Below are 20,642 nucleotides of genomic sequence, written 5' to 3'. Positions count from 1 at the left end.
GAGGCCTCGCGGAGGAGCTGGCGGGCAGAGGTCAGTCTTGGCTCACCTGGCGGCTCTGAGCGAAGACGTCAAGGAGGCAGCGAGTCTGCCCTCCCGACAGCCCAGCCGGGGAGTGGGCCCCCGCGCCGCCCCGCCTCCTGTCCCCGGGCAGCGCGGGCTGAGCCGCACACGCCGCCTCACCGTCGCGGGGCGGGACGGGACGGGGCGGCGGGGCCTAGCCTCAGCAGCCCTTCTGCGTGACGTCCAGTCCCGACGCCTTGGTGGTCTCCAAGGTGGTGAACACCTGCCCAGCGGAGGGAAGACAGCGACTCACACGCAGCTGTGCGGACGCCAGTTTTCGGGCGCGTCCGACGCAGCGCTGACGCCGCCCTCGAGAGCACATGGGGCCCGTCCCCATCCCGGGAGCCCCGGCGGGCGCACCTCTCCACACGTGGGGTGGATCCCGATGGTGGCGTCCAGCAGCTGCTTCGTGAGCCCACACTTCATGGCGGCGGCAAACCCCTGAGTGATCTCCCCGGCGTTCGGTCCGAGGACGTGAAATCCTATCACCCGATCCTTCCGAAAGGAAGCCAGTAGGTTAACGCCCTGAGTAGGAGCCTCGTCATCCCAAGTTCACAGTTGAAACTTACAGCATCTCCCCTAGAAAAGTGCCTCTAACGCCGCCCTGAGCCCAGAGCACCACCAGGAACCCGTGTCCTTGAGACTCTGTGGGGAGAGGCCTGGGCGCACGCCCCGAGGCACCGTGAGCCCCGACCCATCAGGACGTGTGTCACCCACTGCCCAGAGGGGTTCCCAGCACGGTGGACACTTCCAGTGACCCCGAGAGAGCTGGATGACAGTCCGGCGAGTCGGGTCTAACGGCCACGCTGGGGTGCGTGCCCTCTGAGCAGGGGCCCCACTCCCGGGCTGGGGCACAGACACTGAGGGGGGGCCCTCTCCCCTTGCCCCCCACGCTCACACACCGGGGGCAGTGAATTCATCCCGGGCACCCCGGGTATCCAGCACTCAGCCTCCCCGTCCACAGCTCTCCTCTCTCTCCCCGCATCTAGAGCTTCAGGACCAACAGTGGACCAGGAGAGGCCTGTGCCCCACACTGCTGGACCCCACAGCAGGCCTGTGGAAGGACACCCCACAGTGACTGGCACTCCCTGGGGGCCGTGGGTGATGCCCAGAATCTCCGGCCCCCACAGGAGGGACCCTCGGAGGGCTGCATGAGGGCACATCACCGGCAACTTCACATCCGACCTCCCCAGAAAGAATCTCAGACTCTGAGGAGGGAGGCGCCCCGGGCTGGCACAGCCTCGCACACTCCTCACCGGCCTCGAGAGGCCCTGCTGTCCCCACGGAGCAGTGAGGGGCTCTCAGGCTTCCCTCGTGCTCCACAGGGGGCCCTCTCACCCGCTGCTGTGAGCGCCTCCATTAGAATTTGAGTAATTCTAACCAGGCTTTCAGTGCATGGAGGCATCTCCTAACTGCCTGCGACGCGGCCCACCTACGGGCAGACACACTGTGTCACACACCACAGCCCTGCTCCTTGCCGACGGAAGGTCTGTGCCAGCCCTGTGTGGAGCACGTCTCCTGGCAGCGTCTTTCCAGCAGCAACCGGTCACCTGGTAGCTCTGCGCCACACTCTGGTAAGCCTCACACCATTTCAAGCTTCTTCCTTATCATTGTACCCATGATCAGGGATTGCAACCTCACTCCTGTGACTCTTCTGGGTACCGCGAACCAGGTCCATGTGATACGGGACCTTCGCTCACAGCCCCACCGACTGGCTCCAGCCCCCAGCCAGTCTCCCCCTCCTCCGCCTCCCTCTGCCCTGGGACAGGAACACACTGAAATTAGGCCAATAATCTCAACGGTCTCTGAACATTCAATGGAAGAGGCGCACGCCTCTCCTTGACATCAGAAGCTGGAAATGGGGAGGCTGGGTGGAGAGCCAGGACAGGCCAAGAGCTGGGCCTCCTGAGCCAGACAGTCAGCCAGGCTGAGGATGCGGAGGGACAGCTCTCCAAGGAAACAGAGAGCGCTGCCCCAGTGAGCAGAGGAGCGAGGGGAGAGAAGCAGCCTGCCTGCTGGCGTTGGGGGAGGCAGCTCTGGCGTCTGGGTAGACCACACCAGCCGCCACGCCCTCTGATCAAAGCCTCCGGAGCACAGCCGTGATCCCCTCTGGTTCCGTGAAGGAGCAGCGGCGAGGCTGCAGGGCGGCGGGAACTGGCGGAGCAGGCTCACAGAGACTCAGGAAGGAATCGTTTCACAGAGGCAGCACGGCAGGGCCGGGGCAGCAGCAAGCGCCCACGCAGAGGCTGTAGCCCTTTACCCAGAAGACCTGACCTCCCCAGAAGCTCCAGCACTTAGCGGTTTTCCGTGTGGATGGAAGGATGCATCTGGGGCGTTCATGGGCTTCCAGGTGGCGCTAGCGGTAAAGAGCCTGCCTGCCAATGCCAGAGACGTGAGACCCGGGTTCCATCCCTGGTGGGGAAGAGGCCCTGGAGGCGGGCATGGCAACCCCCTCCAGCTGTCTGGCCTGGAGAGTCCCATGGACAGAGGAGCCTGGTGGGCTGCAGTCTATGGGGTCACAAAGAGTCGGACGCGACTGAAGCGGCTGCGCGCGCACGCAGTCCTTTCACAGCGAGAGAGAAGTCAGAGCCTGGCTTCACAGCCTCAAAGGACAGGCTGCTCTCATGTTGGGCGCTGACACAGTGGACCTGGTGCTGACCTGCCATCCCCCAAACCCCAGGGCCTTCAAGAATTAAGCTGAATCGACTCTGCTTTGTACTCAACAAAGCCTGGATGGCATCTGCTTACAACATGGTTTACGGAATATTTTAAGCCTACTGTTGAGACTGACTGCTCAGAAGAAAAGATTCCTTTCCAAATAAGAGTGCCCTTTCCAAATGACATGCCCCTGACCACCCCAGAGCTCTGCTGGAGACGTACAACGTGACGGATGTTGCTCTCACATCAGCTAACACAACACCCTCTGTTGTCCAGCAGCCAAGAAGCAATCTTGACTTCCAAGTCTCATTATTGGACAAATCCATTCTGCCAGGCTGCAGCTGCCACACAGACAGTGAGTCCTCTGGCGGGTCCGGGCAGCGTGGACCGAAGGCCTCTGGAGAGGAGTCCAGTCCCAGATGCCATAAGAGCGTCGCGGCTCGTGGGATGAGGTCAGAACAGAAACCCGAGAGGCGTTTGGAAGAACCTGACTCCAGCCTCTGTGGATGACAGTGAGGGCCCCGGGACTTCCTAGAGGAAGGACGGGGGACATGGTAGAAGCCACAGGAGGACGGGGCTCAGAAGTGGGTCCTGAAGACGGGGCTGAGCTGCCGCCACCTGAGGATGAACCAATCGCAGGAGGAGCTGCTCCCAACGGACAAGCACCAACAGCGGTTCCCGAGATGGAGCCACTCCTGCGAGAGGCCGTGACCGCAGCCACGATGACAACCAGGACTCGGGACACGACTCACGCTTGGTGGATAAAGGACGGCAGGGTGGCAGTGCCACTGTGCGCGAGGCGCTTTCAGGCAGCACTGCCTGCTCTGGGGACCACTCATGACAGAAGGGCCCTTCCAAGCAGCCAGCGCCCTGGACATCTTGCTTTGAGGAACAGCGGCAGCCACCCCAGCCTTCAGCCACCTCCGCCCTGATCAGTCGGCAGCCCCAGCACTGAGGCCAGAGCCTCCACCAGCAAGAAGGGTACAATCTGCTGAGGGCACAGCTGATGGTTAGAGCGCTTAAGCATAGAGTATTTTTAAATTAAGGTTGTATGTTGAATTTTTTAGACAGAATGTGACTGATAAAGACTGTAGTCTGGTGTAAATGTGACCTCACACACGCAGGGAAACCAAACAAAACCGGGGCCTGCACGAGGTATTGCCAGGTCTGGAACCAAGCCCCGTACTGTCTTCAAAGCACGCCTGTGTCTCCAGATGCAGACGGACGCGCCTATGCTGTGTCGTTGACGGCCCAGACTGCAGCAGAGCCTGAGGCTCCACACTGCCAGTCAGGGCACCCCTGAGAGACACGATCACACAGAGAAAGGGAGGCCTGTGTCCGTCCTCTGCAAGCACAGCACTTGGGCGGCAGTCTGAAGGACTTCTGCCTAGCCTCGAGAGCTATCTTTAAGGAGATTATAAAAACCCAGATACGAGACTAAAAGCGAAATTTTAAAATCAAAGCATGCCCGCTTCCAACCACATGACGTACGTTGTCCAGTTTATTGCAGATTATCTTCTCGTAGCAAGTGTTGCTGTCTCTGCAGGCCACTGTCCACTCGAGAGGCCAGAACAGAGTGTGGTAGACCTGCAAGAGAGGCAGAGGTCAGCGTCCACGGAGACACCTGCAGGGCTCCTTGATCACACAGAGATGGCAGTTTGTCCGCCAGCTCTCAGAAACTGAAACGCGCGTGACCCCAGCTTCCGCGTCTGACGGAAATGAGCTCTGCTGCACGTCTTATCGCGAGCTTTCTAATCTCCGGCTGTGAGGAGCATGAGGCAGATGCTTCCTCACCCCGAGGGATCCTCCCTAAAGCATGCCCCGAACGTTAAGAAAAGAGATGGCGCCAACTCCTGAGAGGATAGACAGGACTTCTGAAGCAGAAAGCCCTGGCTCCGACGCGCCCCGAGTCCCGCGCGGAACCCTCCCCTGTGCCCCTCCACCCCCTTCCTCACGTGCATTGTCTCTTCAGTCGCTCAGTCGTGTCTGACTCTCTGCGACCCCAGAGGCTGCAGCACGCCAGGCTCCCCGGTCCTTCACTATTTCCCGGAGCATGCTCAAACTCACGTCCATGGAGTCGGTGATGCCATCCAGCCATCTCATCCTCTGTCGTCCCCTTCTCTTGCCCTCAATCTTTCCCAGCATCAGGGTCTTTTCCAGTGAGTTGGCTCGTCACACCAACGTGTTAGCTCTGCTTTTCCTCCCAGCACTTGGAAGATTCTGTTTCATTTAAGTATTTGATCCTCCTGGTTCAAAGTGGGCGTGAAGTGTGGACCCAACTTCACATTTTTCCTAAATGCTGTCCACTTACTCCAACACCCTTAATGAACATCTTTTGCCATAAATTTAAAACACCGCCTTTATCACAATTCTCCTAAGCACCTGCATCAGTCTGGGCTTCAGCTTCTGTCCTGCGGGTCTTTCTGTCGCCCGTGTGCCGCTCAGCACAGTTTTAGTGCCCGTGCCCTCAGGACACACTACCGTCCAACAGGGCTGGCGGCCTCCTCTGCCCAGTGCCCTCCTGTCCAGACCCTCCCTTCGGAGTTCCCGAGGGGTCCAGTCGTTAGGACTCTGTGCTTTCTGTGTGTGGGGCCGCGAGTTCAATCCCTGGTTGGGGAATGAAGATCTAACAAGCTCAGTGGCACAGCCCACCCCCCAAAATGATCTCCCTATTATTGCCTTTGTAAAGAGTTTTAACTGTTAAATCAACTTATGTACAAGAAGTGCAAATTTAAAAGCTCTGGTCTGTGACCGGCCGCCTCTGCCGCCCAGTGCCCTTTTCAATCAGACACAAGTGCCTTTCCTCCTGGTTGTCATCAGCCTGCACGCTTCTAAATAGCACACTTTTGCTGCGGTTGCCTGCTCCTGGGCGGGCTCTCCTTCCTGGCCTGCCCTCCTGTTCAGAAGGCTTCACTCTCTCTTCCCTGCTCTCTGCCCTCCTATCCACCCTCCCAATTACACTGAAATCTGTAAGCTACATCAGTGCCCGTGTTTCCTCACTAGGAGGAAGCTCTTCAAGGAGAAATGGGCTCTCACGTGTGGGGGGATGAGGCTGGACCCCGACCTCACACGTGTACAGAAAGTTCTCAGAATGGATCAGAGGCCCACACGTCAGAGCTGAAAGCCCCAACACTCTAGGAAGAAAACACAGGCGTCAATCATCATGACTGTGGGTCAGACAATGATTTGTCAGAAGTCCATCAAAGTGCACGTGGCAACAGAAGAAAACAAGGCACACGGCGGCGGGGGCGGGGGGGGGGCTGCACCAAAGGGAAAGAGGTTTGTGCTTCAAAGGACACCATCAGGAGAGTGAACACAGGACCCACAGAAACGGTGAAAACTTTCACAAATCAGCCCACGGCCTCTCACGGAGCTTGCGCTGTGGTTCCCTGGTGACAGTGACGCCGAGACTCTTCCCACGTGTCTGTTGGTCACCTGTGCACGCTCTTTGGGGAAATACCCTTTGCTCTTTTAAAAGCCAGGTTGTTTGGTTTTTATTGTTGTAAGAGTTCTTTGATATTATACATACAAGTTCTTATCACAGATCAAAGTCCAGAGGACTTCATGGCATGAGTTTTGTGAATGAATTCCATTTTCTTATCTCGTCTTACTGAAAGAGATGGGAATACCAGACCACCTAACCTGCCTCTTGAGAAATCTGTATGCAGGTCAGGAAGCAACAGTTAGAACTGGACATGGAACGACAGACTGGTTCCAAATAGGAAAAGGAGTATGTCAAGGCTGTATATTGTCACCCTGCTTATTTAACTTATATGCAGAGTACATCATGAGAAACGCTGGGCTGGAAGAAACACAAGCTGGAATCAAGATTGCAGGGAGAAATATCAATAACCTCAGATATGCAGATGACACCACCCTTATGGCAGAAAGTGAAGAGGAACTAAAAAGCCTCTTGATGAAAGTGAAAGAGAAGAGTGAAAAAGTTGGCTTAAAGCTCAACATTCAGAAAACAAAGATCATGGCATCCGGTCCCATCACTTCATGGGAAATAGATGGGGAAACAGTGGAAACAGTGTCAGACTTTATTTTTTTGGGCTCCAAAATCACTGCAGACGGTGATTGCAGCCATAAACTTAAAAGACACTTACTCCTTGGAAGAAAAGTTATTACCAACCTAGATAGCATATTCAAAAGCAGAGACGTTACTTTGCCGACTAAGGTCTGCCTAGTCAAGGCTATGGTTTTTCCTGTGGTCATGTATGGATGTGAGAGTTGGACTGTGAAGAAGGCTGAGCGCTGGAGAATTGATGCTTTTGAACTGTGGTGTTGGAGAAGACTCTTGAGAGTCCCTTGGACTGCAAGGAGATCCAACCAGTCCATTCTGAAGGAGATCAACCCTGGGGTTTCTTTGGAAGGACTGATGCTGAAGCTGAAGCTCCAGTACTCTGGCCACCTCATGCGAAGAGTTGACTCATTGGAAAAGACTCTGATGCTGGGAGGGATGGGGGCAGGAGGAGAAGGGGACGACAGAGGATGAGATGGCTGGATGGCATCACGGACTTGATGGAAGTGAGTCTGAGTGAACTCCGGGAGTTGGTGATGGACAGGGAGGCCTGGTGTGCTGTGATTCATGGGGTCGCAAAGAGTCAGACACAACTGAGCGACTGAACTGAACTGAACTGAACTGCGGCTACCCTCACCTTTTCTCCTTAATTTCCTCACTTGAAAAGATACAATATGTGGATTTATGTGAGGTTTCCTCAAGTCTCTTTATAATAGGAATATCAAAAATACTAATAGATCAAATTTTCAGTCCTGCAAAATGCAGAAGTGAAAGCCTAGACTAGGTGCGCTGATGTGCAGGGGGCCTTAGGAGAGGCCCGAGAGCGACCCCGAGACGGGGGCTCCTCCTATAGACACAGCCCTCTGTCTGGGCCGCAACCTCCTGCACCCTCCCTCTCACGTGCCTTTGTAACTAAATGTCAACTCCACGATGGCTACCGCCACTTGTCAGAGACCCGAGTGAAACCTCACCACTCACACAGGTGGTTCATTATTCCCAGGAGTTAATTATAAACACCGATCAAATTATGTCCTCTGAAATGGAAACGTCTCACTGAAAACACCACCTAAACAACAGCCCCCGAAAACGCGGTGGTCCTAACCCTCTGACCCCCTTCATCCCCCCAACCCTCCCACGTGGGGAGAAGGGCAGGAGAAAGCTACTCGGACCACCCACCACATCACAGTGAGAACACACCGTGAGGCGGCGTGACCAGACGGGCAAGGGTGGAGCGGAGCAGAGAGCAGCTCTGGGGGCGTCAGTCTGGCCCACAACCCCGCAGCCCCGCAGCCCTGGAACCGCCCCTCCCGAGCCTGCAGACAGGGCGAGGGCTCCCAGAACTACTTCTTGAGCCTGGCCCCGCCGCGCCACGTGGGGAAGGTGGACAGAGCCAGCTCAGGCCAGCAAACGTCCCCACGATGTGCGACTGACAAACACTGGGAGAGTCGGCTCCTCCAAAGGCCGGGGCGGGCAGTGAGCTTGCAGTGGGCGGAGGCCACGTGCATGTGGCTGCCACGGGCGTCTGTTTCTGCAGGAACATAAGTGTGACCTGCGAGAGTGTGTGTGCACACGCGCACGTACACATGCACGTACACACACGCACATGCACGTACATACGTGGATGCACACGCACACACACGTACATATACGCACGTGCACACGCACACACATGCACACATGCACACCTGGACATACACAGGTGCACGCACACGCACGGACACATGCACGCACACGCACAGACACACATGCATGCACACACACGCACACACACGTACATGCACTCACGCACACATGTACACGTGCACGTACACACACGCACAGACACATGCACACGTGTGCACACATGGGCATGCACACACACACGTACACATGGACATACACGTGTGCGCGTGTGCACACATGCACACACGCACACATGTACACCTGGACGTACACACATGCATGCACACGCACGTACACATACGCGTGTGCACACACATGTACACCTGGACGTACACATGTGCACGCACATGCACACACACGCACGTACACACACGCATACACATGTACACATAGACGTACACATGTGCGCGCACACACACACGCACACGTGAACCCCAGCAGGAGAGGAGGAGCTGCCGTGAACCGCAGCCCCTGGTGCCCGCCACCCGGGATACGGCGCACTCCCCTAGAGGCCTCCCGCCGCAGATGCTGCCTGCGCAGATCCCTGTGTGCACAGTCGGCGTCCTTCTTCCCAGCTGTGCGACGGTCACACTCTGCTAGAGGCAGGGCTTACATGATTTACTTTCCAACTTTCCCAAAGCAGGAATATAATTTCTGACAATGCAGCCATTATAGGAACTTGCAGAAGTACAGAATAAGAAGTGCCCGACGGGGGAAGCCGTGGCTTAGGGGCAAGGTCTGAGAATGCACCGGCCGCACAGCTTACATCCAGATTCTCCGCCTGGCACACCTCACCAGCCTTCTCCTCTGAGTACCCACAGCAGCCGTACTCCAAGGGCGTGAACACCACGGTGGGGACGTTGACGTAGTCACACTGCAAGACAGAATGCTCGTGTCTCGTTTTGTCCTGTTTTTTACAGTGAAAATCTGCACGACGTACATTTATAAACAGAAGACAGACAAGCACAGCCCAGTGCAGGTGACCACCAGCCACCACGGTTCGGGGAACCGAGTCACAAAGCCGACGGGGAGCCCCGACTCTGGCCGCTTCAGTGAGACCGGGACCCCCAGCCACGCACAGGACCACACCCCTGCGAGGATGAGCAGGAGGCCCTTCCGCCACATCGGGCAGGGCCACAGGCTGGCCTGCCCAGGGGAGACGGCCACACGCTGAGCCCATCTGATCCCGAGCTGCGTGGCCCTGCCCCCGGTGCTGGAGCAGCAACCCACCCAGGACACGTACCCTGACCCCTCCGGTAAGAAGACAAGATGGCCCCACCTGGGTGCCCCCGTGTCACCCAGGACAACACTCTGCACGTAAGACGCTCATAAAGCATTGACTCAAAACCATCAGCAAACGGTAGGGAACTGCACACGACACGGGGGCGCCTTCCCAGCAAAGCGAGCACGCAGTGCACACACTGAGTTTCCTCTCATCGTGACTGTGACTCAGACGTTGTCCCAAAGACAGCAGTGAGAAACTTACCTTCTCTGATCGGCCCCCAAAAAGCCTTCGCGCCAGCAGCTTGCCCGCCCGCATGGCGACCGGGGTGAGCTGCGGCTTGCCCTCCAGGACGTCCCCGACAGCGTAGACATAGGGCACACTGGTCTGCTCCTCGCCGTTTACTGGGATCTTGCCCGTCCTGTTGTGTTCGGGGAAGAAAAAATATTACAACTGACTGCACTGCTGAAGCAGACGCTCTTCCACCAAGTGTCCCTGGAGCCACATCTCGGACAAGCCACTGCCTGCCTTCTGAGCGCTGAGAACAGTGCCAGAGCGGAACACACTGCTGCTGCTGCTGCTGCTGCTGAGTCGCTTCAGTCGTGTCCGACTCTGTGCGACCCCACAGATGGCAGCCCACCAGGCTCCCCCGTCCCTGGGATTCTCCAGGCAAGATCACTGGAGTGGGTTGTCATTTCCTTCTCCAATGCGTGAAAGTGAAAAGTGAAAGTGAAGTCACTCAGTCGTGTCCGACTCTTTGCGACCCCACGGACTGCAGCCCACCAGGCTCCTCCGCCCATGGGATTTTCCAGGCAAGAGTACTGGAGTGGGTTGCCATTGCCTTCTCCAAGAGTTGAACATACTGCTTTGGAACTTTCCTCTTTGCCTGATCAAGGACAGACAAATTCTTCTAAACAGAAAGTAGATGCATACATTTCCACAATTATTTTTTACAAGTAACTGCTTAATGCATGAAATATTTAAGGAAAACATTAAGAGTTATCAACTGATTAATGAAATAACTGATAATACAGAGCTGACAGATTACTTATTACAAAATAAATTCAGAGCACGTCAGTAATTAAACCAGAATTTCCCAGGGGCGATCTGCGGAAACACCGAGCTTTGAGCAGGGCTGGGCGCTAACACCAGGGCACTCACTTCTCACTGATGTTCACACCGATCTTCTCCAGCCCCAACGTCTTCGTGCAGGAGTCACGGCCAATCGCTAGCAAAACCTGCTCAGAGAGACACGGCAGAGACACAGGCCGTCAACGCCAGGAGCGGGACAAGAGCGCCACAAGGAATCCTTCAGACGCTGACAGGAGAGCAGCAGGATGTCATCTCCAGCCTATGCCAGTGAACTTGACAGTTTGGACGGAACAGATGCCTGCAAAGACAGACTGCACCCAACCCGCACCCACAGGACTCCGTGACCCCACGGCACAGGCCACACCATGCCCCCTCCCCTAATTCACGCTGAGGCACTGACCCCCAGGACCTCGGAATGCGACTGTATTTGGAGATGGGCCATTACAGAGTTGGTTAAGGTACAACAAGGCCATTGGTCAGTCAAGAAGTCTTGTCCGACTCTGTGTGACCGCATGACCTTGTAGCCCGCCAGACTCCTCTATGGAATTCTCCAGGCAAGAATACTGGAAAGAACGGGGAGCCACGCCCTTCTCCAGGGGACTGAACCCTTGTCTCCTGCAGTGGGAGGCGGGCTTTTCTACCAGGGAAGAGCGGTCCTAGTTCAGAACATAACAAAGTACCCCGGGTGAGGTTCCTCTCAGTTCTGGAGGTCAGACTCCTGAGACCGCGAGTCCGCGGGTCCATCTCCCCTGAGGCCTCTCTCCTCGGGGCGCAGGTGGTCACGCTCTCCCTGCGGCCCCATGTGATGGACCCCCGATGCCATGGCAGCTCAAGCAGACTGACAGCGTCACGCTCACCGAGACCAAATCCACGGTGTGTAAACGTCTCCATGAGTTACCTCTAGAGCCAGGTGATCTTGTTAGTAAAGCGTATCCGACACTTAAGAAAAACACCGGCGACACACAAAGCCTCCAGGACGAGAAAGAGGGACAGCACCCCAAGGCCTGCTTGAGAGGCGTAAACATCTGACACAAGGTCAGACAAGGGCAGTAAAAAGAGAGAAAGCTCAAGAGGACACCCCTGGTGGCCCAGTGGTTAAGAATCCACCTGCCAACGCGGGGGACATGGGTTCGATTCCTGGTCTGGGAAAAGCCTGCGTGCTGAGGGACAACTAAACCCCTGGGCCACAGCTACTGAGTCTGGATGCTCCAGAGCCCACGCGCAGCAACAAGAAAGGCCGCTGCAGTGAGAAGCCCACACACGGCGAGGAAGACAGCCCCCACTCGCTGCGACTAGAGAAAGCCCGCACACTGCAACGGAGACCCAGTGCGGCGAAGCATCAGTAACCTAAAACCATAGAAAATCGGAAGCCAGCACTCCCCACGAACGCAGACGCCAGATGTTTAACGGAGGCCAGCAAATAAAATAGGGCAGCATAAATAAAGGATAATTGATCGTGACCAAGTAGTTGTTGTCACAAAATACAAATCTGGTTTAACATACAGAAACCAATCAATGGAATTCATCATTTGAACAGAAACTAATCCCAACAGAAGCTGGGACAGCATTTGACAAAACTAAGCACCCTTGAGGATTTCAATAAAATCCTCGGTGCTCTAGGACTAGAAGCATGCGTCCCCAGCCTGACAGAAGGGTCTGCAGAACCCTGAGGGTGTACACGCTCGCAGCGGAGAGAGGCCGCCTCACTCGCCCGAGACGGGAGACCCTCACAGTCTCCATTCAGTACCACGTGGAGGAAAGGAAAATGAAAGGAAATGAAATGCACACAGACTGGGAAGAAAAAACAAAACCACTGTTTCATGCAGAACAAACCCTGAGAAGGTCAATACAGAAAAGCCATCTGTATTTCTATGTACAACATTTACAAATTTAAACTATCATCTGCAGGAGGTTAGAAATATGAAGCACTTAGAGATACATTTAACAGAATCCTGAAAGGCCTCCAGAGAAAACTGATAAAATGTTGCTGAGAGAAACTAAAGAACTTGCAAGCATAATAAACGGAAAAACACAGAGGTTCGTGTACAGGAAAAATCAGTGCTGCTGATTTAAGGCGTCAGTTTTACCAAACCCATCTACATAAGCAATACAGTCTCAGTCAAAATCCCAGCAGGCTTCTTCAAAATTGGAAAGCTGGTTTTAAATTTATGTGGAGGAAGTCCCCTAAGTGTCCATGGACAGACGAATGGCTAAAGATGTGGTGAACACATACAGTGGGATACTACGCAGCCATAAAAAGACATCGCGCCACTGGAGCAGCACGGACGGACACAGAGATTATCACACCAAGTGAAGTGAATCAGACCGAGGCAAATGTCGCCTGGTGTCGCTCACATGGAGAACCTTAAAGAAATGATACAGAGGAACTTCTTCAAAAAGCGGAAGCAGACTGCCAGACACAGAAAACAGACTTAAGGTTACCAGAGGGGAAAGGGAGGAAGGCATAACCTAGAAGCTTGGGGTTAGCAGATACACGGGACTATATATAAACAGAGAGTTAACAAGGGCCTACTGCACAGCACAGGAAACTATTCAGTACCTTGTAATAACCTGTGATTCGAAAGAGAATCTGGAGACGAACAGGTGTATAAGAAGCAGCCACCAGCACACACCACACAGCCGGACCCCGAGGGGTGTGGACGGCACAGCTGCAGATCAGCCATGACCCAACAGGAAAAGCTGGCAGAAAGAAACAGCCCTTTGACTGTTAAACAAAATTGAACATATCTTCACTGAACATTCTAGGCCCACTCTATCAAACATGCAATGCTGTATATTGTCACTCCGCTATGCAACTTCTATGCAGAGTACATCATGAGAAACGCTGGACTGGATGAAGCACAAGCTGGAATCAAGATTGCCAGGAGAAATATCAATAACCTCAGATATGCAGATGACACCACTCTTATGGCAGAAAGTTAAGAAGAACTAAAGAGCCTCTTGGTGAAAGTGAAAGAGGAGAGTGAAAAAGTTGGCTTAAAGCTCAACATTCAAAAAACTAAGATCATGGCATCCGGTCCCATCACTTCATAGCAAATAGATGGGGAAACACTGAAAACAGTGACAGGTTTTGTTTTCTTGAGCTCCAAAATCACTGCAGATGGTGACTGCAGCCATGAAATTGAAAGATGCTTGCTCCTTGGAAGGAAAGCTATGACCAACCTAGACAGCACATTAAAAAGCTGAGACATCACGTTGCCAACAAAGGTTTGTGTAGTCAAAGCTGTGCGCCATGTACAGATGGGAAAGCTAGGCCATCAAGAAGGCTGAGCACCGGAGAACTGATGCTTTTGAACTGTGGTGTTGGAGAAGACTCTTGAGAGTCCCTTGGACTGCAAGAAGATCCAACCAGTCCATCCTAAAGGAAATTAACCCTGAATATTCACTGGAAGGATTGATGCTGAAGCTGAAACTCCAACACTTTGGACACCTGATGCAAAGAACTGACTCTTTGGAAAAGACCTTGATGCCTGGAAAGATTGAAGGCAGGAGGGGAAGGGGATGACAGAGGATGAGATGGCTGGATGGCAACACTGATTCAATGGACGTGAGTTTGAGCAAGCTCCAGGAGTTGGTGATGGACAGGGAAGCCTGGCAAGCTGCAGTCCCTGGGGTCCCAAAGAGTCAGACACAATTTAGCGACTGAATAAAAGCAACAATTCTAGTAGTGCATAAACGCTTCTAGAGAATAGAAGAAGAAGGAACATATTCCAGACTTCTTTCATGAGCTAGAAGACTTTGATATCAAAATCTGGGAAGTTCAATATGTGAAATGAAAATTATAAGCCAATATAATTCATGAATAGAGATACAAAAATTTTAAATAGCCAAATCTAAAAATATATAAAAAGAACCATTCATTATCCAGTTGGATTTACACCAGTAATACAAAGCTGGCTGTAAACCAACATAAGGCAACACACTGACAGATTAAAGAAAAAAAATAATCATTAACAGCCACAAAGGAGCATTCTCACAGCTGCATTCCTGCTTCTGACCTTTAACAACCAAAAACCAAAATAACAGCAACAAAAACGACTTAGCAAACAGAAACAGAAGATGGTTTCTCCACCATGATTAAGAATATCCGCCATGATTAAGAATATCCGCCGATTAATATCCGCCGTGATTAAGAATATCCGCCATGATTAAGAATATCCGCCATGATTAATATCCGCCGTGATTAAGAATATCCGCCATGATTAAGAATATCCGCCATGATTAAGAATATCTGCCATGATTAAGAATATCCGCCGTGATTAAGAATATCTGCCATGATTAATATCCACCATGATTAAGAATATCCGCCGTGATTAAGAATATCCGCCGTGATTAAGAATATCCGCCATGATTAAGAATATCTGCCATGATTAATATCCACCGTGATTAAGAACATCTGCCGTGATTAATATCTGCCATGATTAAGAATATCCGCCGTGATTAAGAATATCCGCCGTGATTAAGAATATCCGCCGTGATTAAGAATATCTGCCGTGATTAAGAATATCCGCCGTGATTAATATCCACCATGATTAAGAATATCCGCCGTGATGAAGAATATCCGTCGTGATTAAGAATATCCATCGTGATTAAGAATATCCGCCATGATTAATATCCGCCGTGATTAAGAATATCCGCCGTGATGAAGAATATCCGTCGTGATTAAGAATATCCGCCGTGATTAATATCCGCCGTGATTAAGAATATCCGCTGTGATTAAGAATATCCGCCATGATTAAGGATATCTGCCGTGATTAAGAATATCCGCCGTGATTAATATCCGCCATGATTAAGAATATCCATCGTGATTAAGAATATCCGCCGTGATTAATATCCGCCGTGATTAAGAATATCCGCCGTGATTAAGAATATTTACCAAACCCCTATGGAAAACCTTACTCTTCAGCCAGGAAACACTGAAAACTCCCCTCCCGACCCCAGAGCCTCGGGGCGGTGGCGGGGGGCGGGGGTGGGGCGGGGTCCTGGCTGCGCCCGCAGAAAAGGAGGAGTCAGCGGAAGGAAGCAAGGCCTTGCTACACACGCATAACGAAGAAGAGCACAAACCGTTAAGGACACGCGATCAAACGGGCTCAGCAAGATTACTGAGTGCTGGATCGGATCACACCACCGCACACTCACGCCATCGAGCAGCCTTTCTATCAGCAACAGACTGAGAGAGACAATGGCACTTTTCCAGAAACACCATTTGTAACTATACAGAAATACGTGAATGCCTAGGAATAAATCTCACAGAAGATGCTCTTGATGTCTACAGAGAAATGTGCTAACTTTGCTGGGGGCTATTACAGACGGCCTAGGTCAAAGGGCAGACGTATCATGAACCGGAAGCCTGGGTGCGGCTGAATCGAGTGCTTCCAGCTGGTTACACACGCATCACAGCCCTGATCAAAACCCCGACAGGGGCTGGCTCTTACGTTTGCTTTCCCTACACCTGTCTTTGGCTCCGGTCATCCTCCCAACATCATTCACTTTTAGCTGAAAAGAATCACGGTCACAGTATATGAAACATACATGAAGAGTTTGATCCAGGCTAGTGATAAACTACAGTTTACACAAGAAATGCTGGTGTCTGACTTGCATGAGTTTAAGTTATAATGACTGCCACCCAAGGGTCCACGGACTACTCACACTGTTTGGAGATTTGACATAGCTTGTTTTTGTTGCTTTTGATTATAAAATATAATCAATGCTTATTGCAAAAATAGTCAAATGCAGAAATGTGTAAGACATCTAACTCCCCAGAAAGTGAGCGCTAAAAGCAGGCAGGCACACCTGCTTCCAGGCTTCCCATGTAGTTTGGTTAAGAATCCGTCTGCAAGGCAGGAGACCTGGTTTGATCCCTGGGCTGGGAAGATCCCCCGGAGAAGGGAGCGGCTAACCACTCCAGTGTTCTGGCCTGAACAATCCCTGGACTGTACCGTCCACAGGGTCGCAAACAGTCGGGCGTGACTGAGCGACTTCCATCCACACCTGCTTCCAGATTTTGTTCCCTGCGGTTACACACACCCATGTATTTCAGCACCGTATTCTTCGTGTGCCACCAAAACCCATCAAATATCAACACGTTCCATCTGTACTAGAGTCTCACAGAGAGTCAAAAAGTCAACCCTGGTATCATCTCCCCATGTGTTTCATTTGCGCCAATTCACTGGCGTGTCCATCCACCCCCTGCTCGCCCGGCAGACGCTCACCGTGTTGTAAACGCCCTCCATTGTCTCTGTCCCTTCCGTGGATTTAGCCACGACCTTCAGCCTCCCGGGCAGGCCCTTCTCCAGCTGCTGGACCTGGCAGGGATGGACAGTGCAGAGATTCTCTCCGCAGGTGGCACAGCGCGGGGGGCGGGGCGCAGGGCGTGTGTACAGGAGGGTGCGCTCCATCTGCACGGAGCAGGGGCGGAGGACGGCGGACCAGCCCGAGGGTGGTCAAGGGACAGACAAGGCCCTGGGTGAGCGGGAAGAGTGGACAGGGAGCCGCCGGGGGTCCGTGTGCACCGGGCGACCACCTCCCAAGGAGGCAGACAGGCCAGGACGGCAGCGGGAGGACACCGGGCGGGAAGTCAGGAGCTTTATTTTGTCCTGTTGCATTTAAGATGTTGAGAGGCATTCACGCAGAGACGCCCAGCAGGCAGCTGTATGAACGGGTGTGGAGTGAGGCAGACGCTAGGAGAGCCGTCAGCACTGAGGCGTGACTTGTGGGCAGAGGGGGGGCAGGCAGGGGATGGGAGGGGCACAGCTGGGCGCTGAGGCCTGGGGGCACCCCATCCTCAGGGTCCCTGGGGAGCAGTGTGAACAAGGGTAACGTGAGCAGCCCCAGGAGGAGCCTCTCCCTCCTGGAGATGGTGGTCCAGAGGTTAGGACTCGACACCCCCGCGGCAGGGGGCACAGGTTTGATCTCTGGTCCAGGAACTGACATCCCGAACGCCTCAGGACTTCTTAAAAAATCAAACAGATGGGAAGCTTGTGGAGCTGGACCGGCAGGGTGATGGCCGAAGTGGTCCGGAGCCGGGACTCACCTCCACGGGCACGAACTTGCGCAGGAAGCGCACGCCGAGCTGCTGCATGGAGGCGCCCACCTTCTCGGCCATCTCCTGGTCGAAGCCCCGCAGGAGCACCGAGCGCACCATGACCGTGACCTCCAGGCCCAGGCCGGCCAGGAAGCCCGCACACTCCAGCGCCACGTAGGACGCGCCCACCACCAGGGTCGTGCCCGGGCAGTAGGGCAGCGAGAACAGGTCGTCGCTGCAGAGAGAAGGGGCTCCACGTGGGACGGTGCCAGGGGCCAGAGCAAACGGCGCTGGGGGGAGTGGCCCTCGGGGATCGCAGGTGTGTCCACCTCGGAGGAGGACGCCAGCCAGTGGGAATCACAGTGGGCCACGGGCAAAGCCTGTGCTGGGTGTTCACCTGAACAGCCACACAGTGAAGACCGCGTTTCTTAAAGTGCATCTGGTCGAGGACGTGTGCAAGTCGTCAGCCTACTTCATACACTGAGGCCACAGGTCCTCTTGACAACTGTCCACTGGGAACTCCGTTAGATCCCAGCATCGGGACAGCGAGTTCTCCTGGTCACCCGGCCCATCACTATCACACAGACACGAAACCCTGAAGCAGCGTTTGCTGCTTTGCTCTGGGCTCCAGCAAGCGTGGACCAAGGCCCAGACTCACTCTCCCGCCTGGAGGCCTGGAGACACACTGTGTGCGTCTGTGCTCTCAGCTCTGCCTTGCGTGCCCTTCCGCTTGTCGTCAATGCAAACCTCTTGTGAAAGGAGGCAGGGAGGAATACTCTGGAGACGCAAACGTGACGCAACATACGGGCAGCCGGCCCGGTCGTCCCCACCTGGTGATACAGTGCTCTCTGTCTCCCGGGATCCCCAAGTAGCGCGGCCTCTCTCCTGTCGCGATGACAAACTTCGCAGCAGTGTAAAGCGCCTCCTGTCCTCTTTCATTGGTGGCCTTGAAAAAAGCAAAGCAAACTTCACTTTCCCTTCAGTACCAGACTGAACGGACACCAGGACGCTCACACACTGGTCGCAGCCCTCAACACAGGCCACGGAGCCCCGGTTCACGCGGGCGCAGGCACAAGTAAGGGGGCAACCGACGGGGCCAAAGGCCCGACTGACCTTGACTTTGTGGTGCTCAACAAACTCCCCGTAGGAGTTGACGTAGGTCACTGCGTTCTCCCGCAGGGCCAGCCGGCGGCCCCAGCTCAGCGAGCCGACGTGGCTCTGGATGGCCTCCGTCATGGTGGCCCAGCTGTGCCTCACTGGGGGAGAGACCGGGGCAGGCGGGAGTGAGGGGCTGCGCGGCCACCGTGGAGTCACACACGGCACGCGCGTCCATCGCTTTAAGGACCCAGGCGTGAACAGAAGATTATTAACAAGCAGTCGTCTTACGGCAGTTCCAGCCCCCACGGCTTCCCTGGTGGCTCAGGAAGGAGAGCACCCACCTGCAGTGCAGGAGACCCGGGTTCGATCCCTGGGTCGGGAAGATCGCCTGGAGATGGAAATGGCAGCCCACTCCAGTGTTCTTGCCTGGAGAATCCCATAGACAGAGGAGCCTGGCAGGCTACAGTCCACGGGGTTGCAAAGAGTCAGACACGACTGAGCAACTAATGCACACAGCTTCTTTCATATTACAAACAGGTAGTAAGCAGAGTTCTGAACGTGACGAAAATCCATGGAGCAGGGTGGGAAACTGCCCTCCCACGGCCGGCCCCCGGATCTACAGGTGGGACACGGGTCCCCCGCAGGCAGGGCCGTGACATTGAGCACCAGAGCTCAGCTGAGAGCTCACCCACTTCCTGCTGAAGCCAGGGCGAGGCTGGTGGAATCAAGGCTCCTCCTTACTCCTTACTCCTGGGCCTGCCAGGTGGGGCTCACTTCCTGCATCCACCCCATCTGCTGATGCTCCCCAGGGAAACACTGGTCCAGGGTCCTGCCAAGCTGGGTGAGACTCCCAAACACAAACCCAGCTGACTGGGGGTTCACCCTCGGTCCCATTTGGACCCTGACCCTCCAGCGTGCTCAGGGACCCGCCCACCAGGCTGAGGGACTCCCGAGCACAGGGGAGGACAGAGGTCACTGCACGTGGGGACTTGGGCGGCATCAGCGATTATGGCCCAGACGTCACGTCACGCTTCCTACAACCTCAGCAACAGGACCACAGGTCTAAGACCGTGTGGTCCAGACGGTCAGTCTGATGACTATGTTCCCCGACCCCACGCCCCTGACCCTGGGGTTATGACCACCCCTGAATAGCTCTCCGCCAGGCTCACGTCCTCTGTCGGCCCCTCTCTCCAGACAGGCCAGGCTCCCAGGCCTCCGAGAACCGTGCGTCTCATGGCCCCGGGGACCTCTGCTTCTGGTTTGTGTAAAAGACACTCTCAGAAGGTCCACAGCAGGCCTGCATGTCAGCACCCCTAGAAGCGGGCTGAACACGGCTCCTGGGGACCCTCCCCCGACCTGCAGTCAGGAGCAGGAGCACGGAGGCCGGCACCTAGAAGGCCCCCCGGGCCCTGACGTGGCAGGCCCACGGAGGGCCTGCTCTGCTGCGCCACCCATCCGCTCGGTCGTGTGGCGAGCAGCAGCGGCGTCTTCAATTCTGATGGAGAGTCGGTCCCCTGGTCCCCCAAAGGCGGCACAGCTAGCCTCACACGTTCACTTCTCAATATGAACGTGAGAATAATCCGTCCAGTTCCAAAGAGGAAAAAGCATTCTGACATTTTCCTTGGACTTTCAATAAACTTTACGAATAACTCTGAGATAATGTCTCCCCGATAAGCAGACGTTCCCTCGGAAACCAGAGCCTGGCTTGTCGCGCGCGCACACCTCCTTGCGTGTTTTGCACACCCCCAGTGGGGTGTCTCCCAAGTCCCTGCGTCACGCTT

At 54.5% G+C, this 20,642-nt stretch overlaps 1 protein-coding gene across 1 annotated transcript in view; it reads right to left on the bottom strand.

Moving 5' to 3' along the window:
* Positions 1-220: 220 nt before the first annotated feature.
* The window catches only part of TXNRD3 (thioredoxin reductase 3), a 36,181-nt gene continuing 15,759 nt past the window's right edge, over positions 221-20,642 (bottom strand). The window contains exons 7-16 of the mRNA XM_068983141.1: positions 18,877-19,019; positions 18,594-18,709; positions 17,773-17,998; positions 16,952-17,044; positions 10,788-10,864; positions 9,891-10,047; positions 9,171-9,278; positions 4,210-4,305; positions 421-555; positions 221-283 (exon numbers count right to left, since the gene is read on the bottom strand). Coding sequence (XP_068839242.1) covers positions 221-283; positions 421-555; positions 4,210-4,305; positions 9,171-9,278; positions 9,891-10,047; positions 10,788-10,864; positions 16,952-17,044; positions 17,773-17,998; positions 18,594-18,709; positions 18,877-19,019 — 1,214 coding nt within the window. The remainder of the gene's footprint in view (positions 284-420; positions 556-4,209; positions 4,306-9,170; positions 9,279-9,890; positions 10,048-10,787; positions 10,865-16,951; positions 17,045-17,772; positions 17,999-18,593; positions 18,710-18,876; positions 19,020-20,642) is intronic.

This window comes from Capricornis sumatraensis, chromosome 10 (assembly GCF_032405125.1).
Source record: "Capricornis sumatraensis isolate serow.1 chromosome 10, serow.2, whole genome shotgun sequence".
In the NCBI taxonomy this organism is placed as follows: domain Eukaryota; kingdom Metazoa; phylum Chordata; class Mammalia; order Artiodactyla; family Bovidae; genus Capricornis; species Capricornis sumatraensis.
Note: the sequence above shows the minus strand (reverse complement) of the source record. Positions and strands in the feature narration are given on the sequence as shown.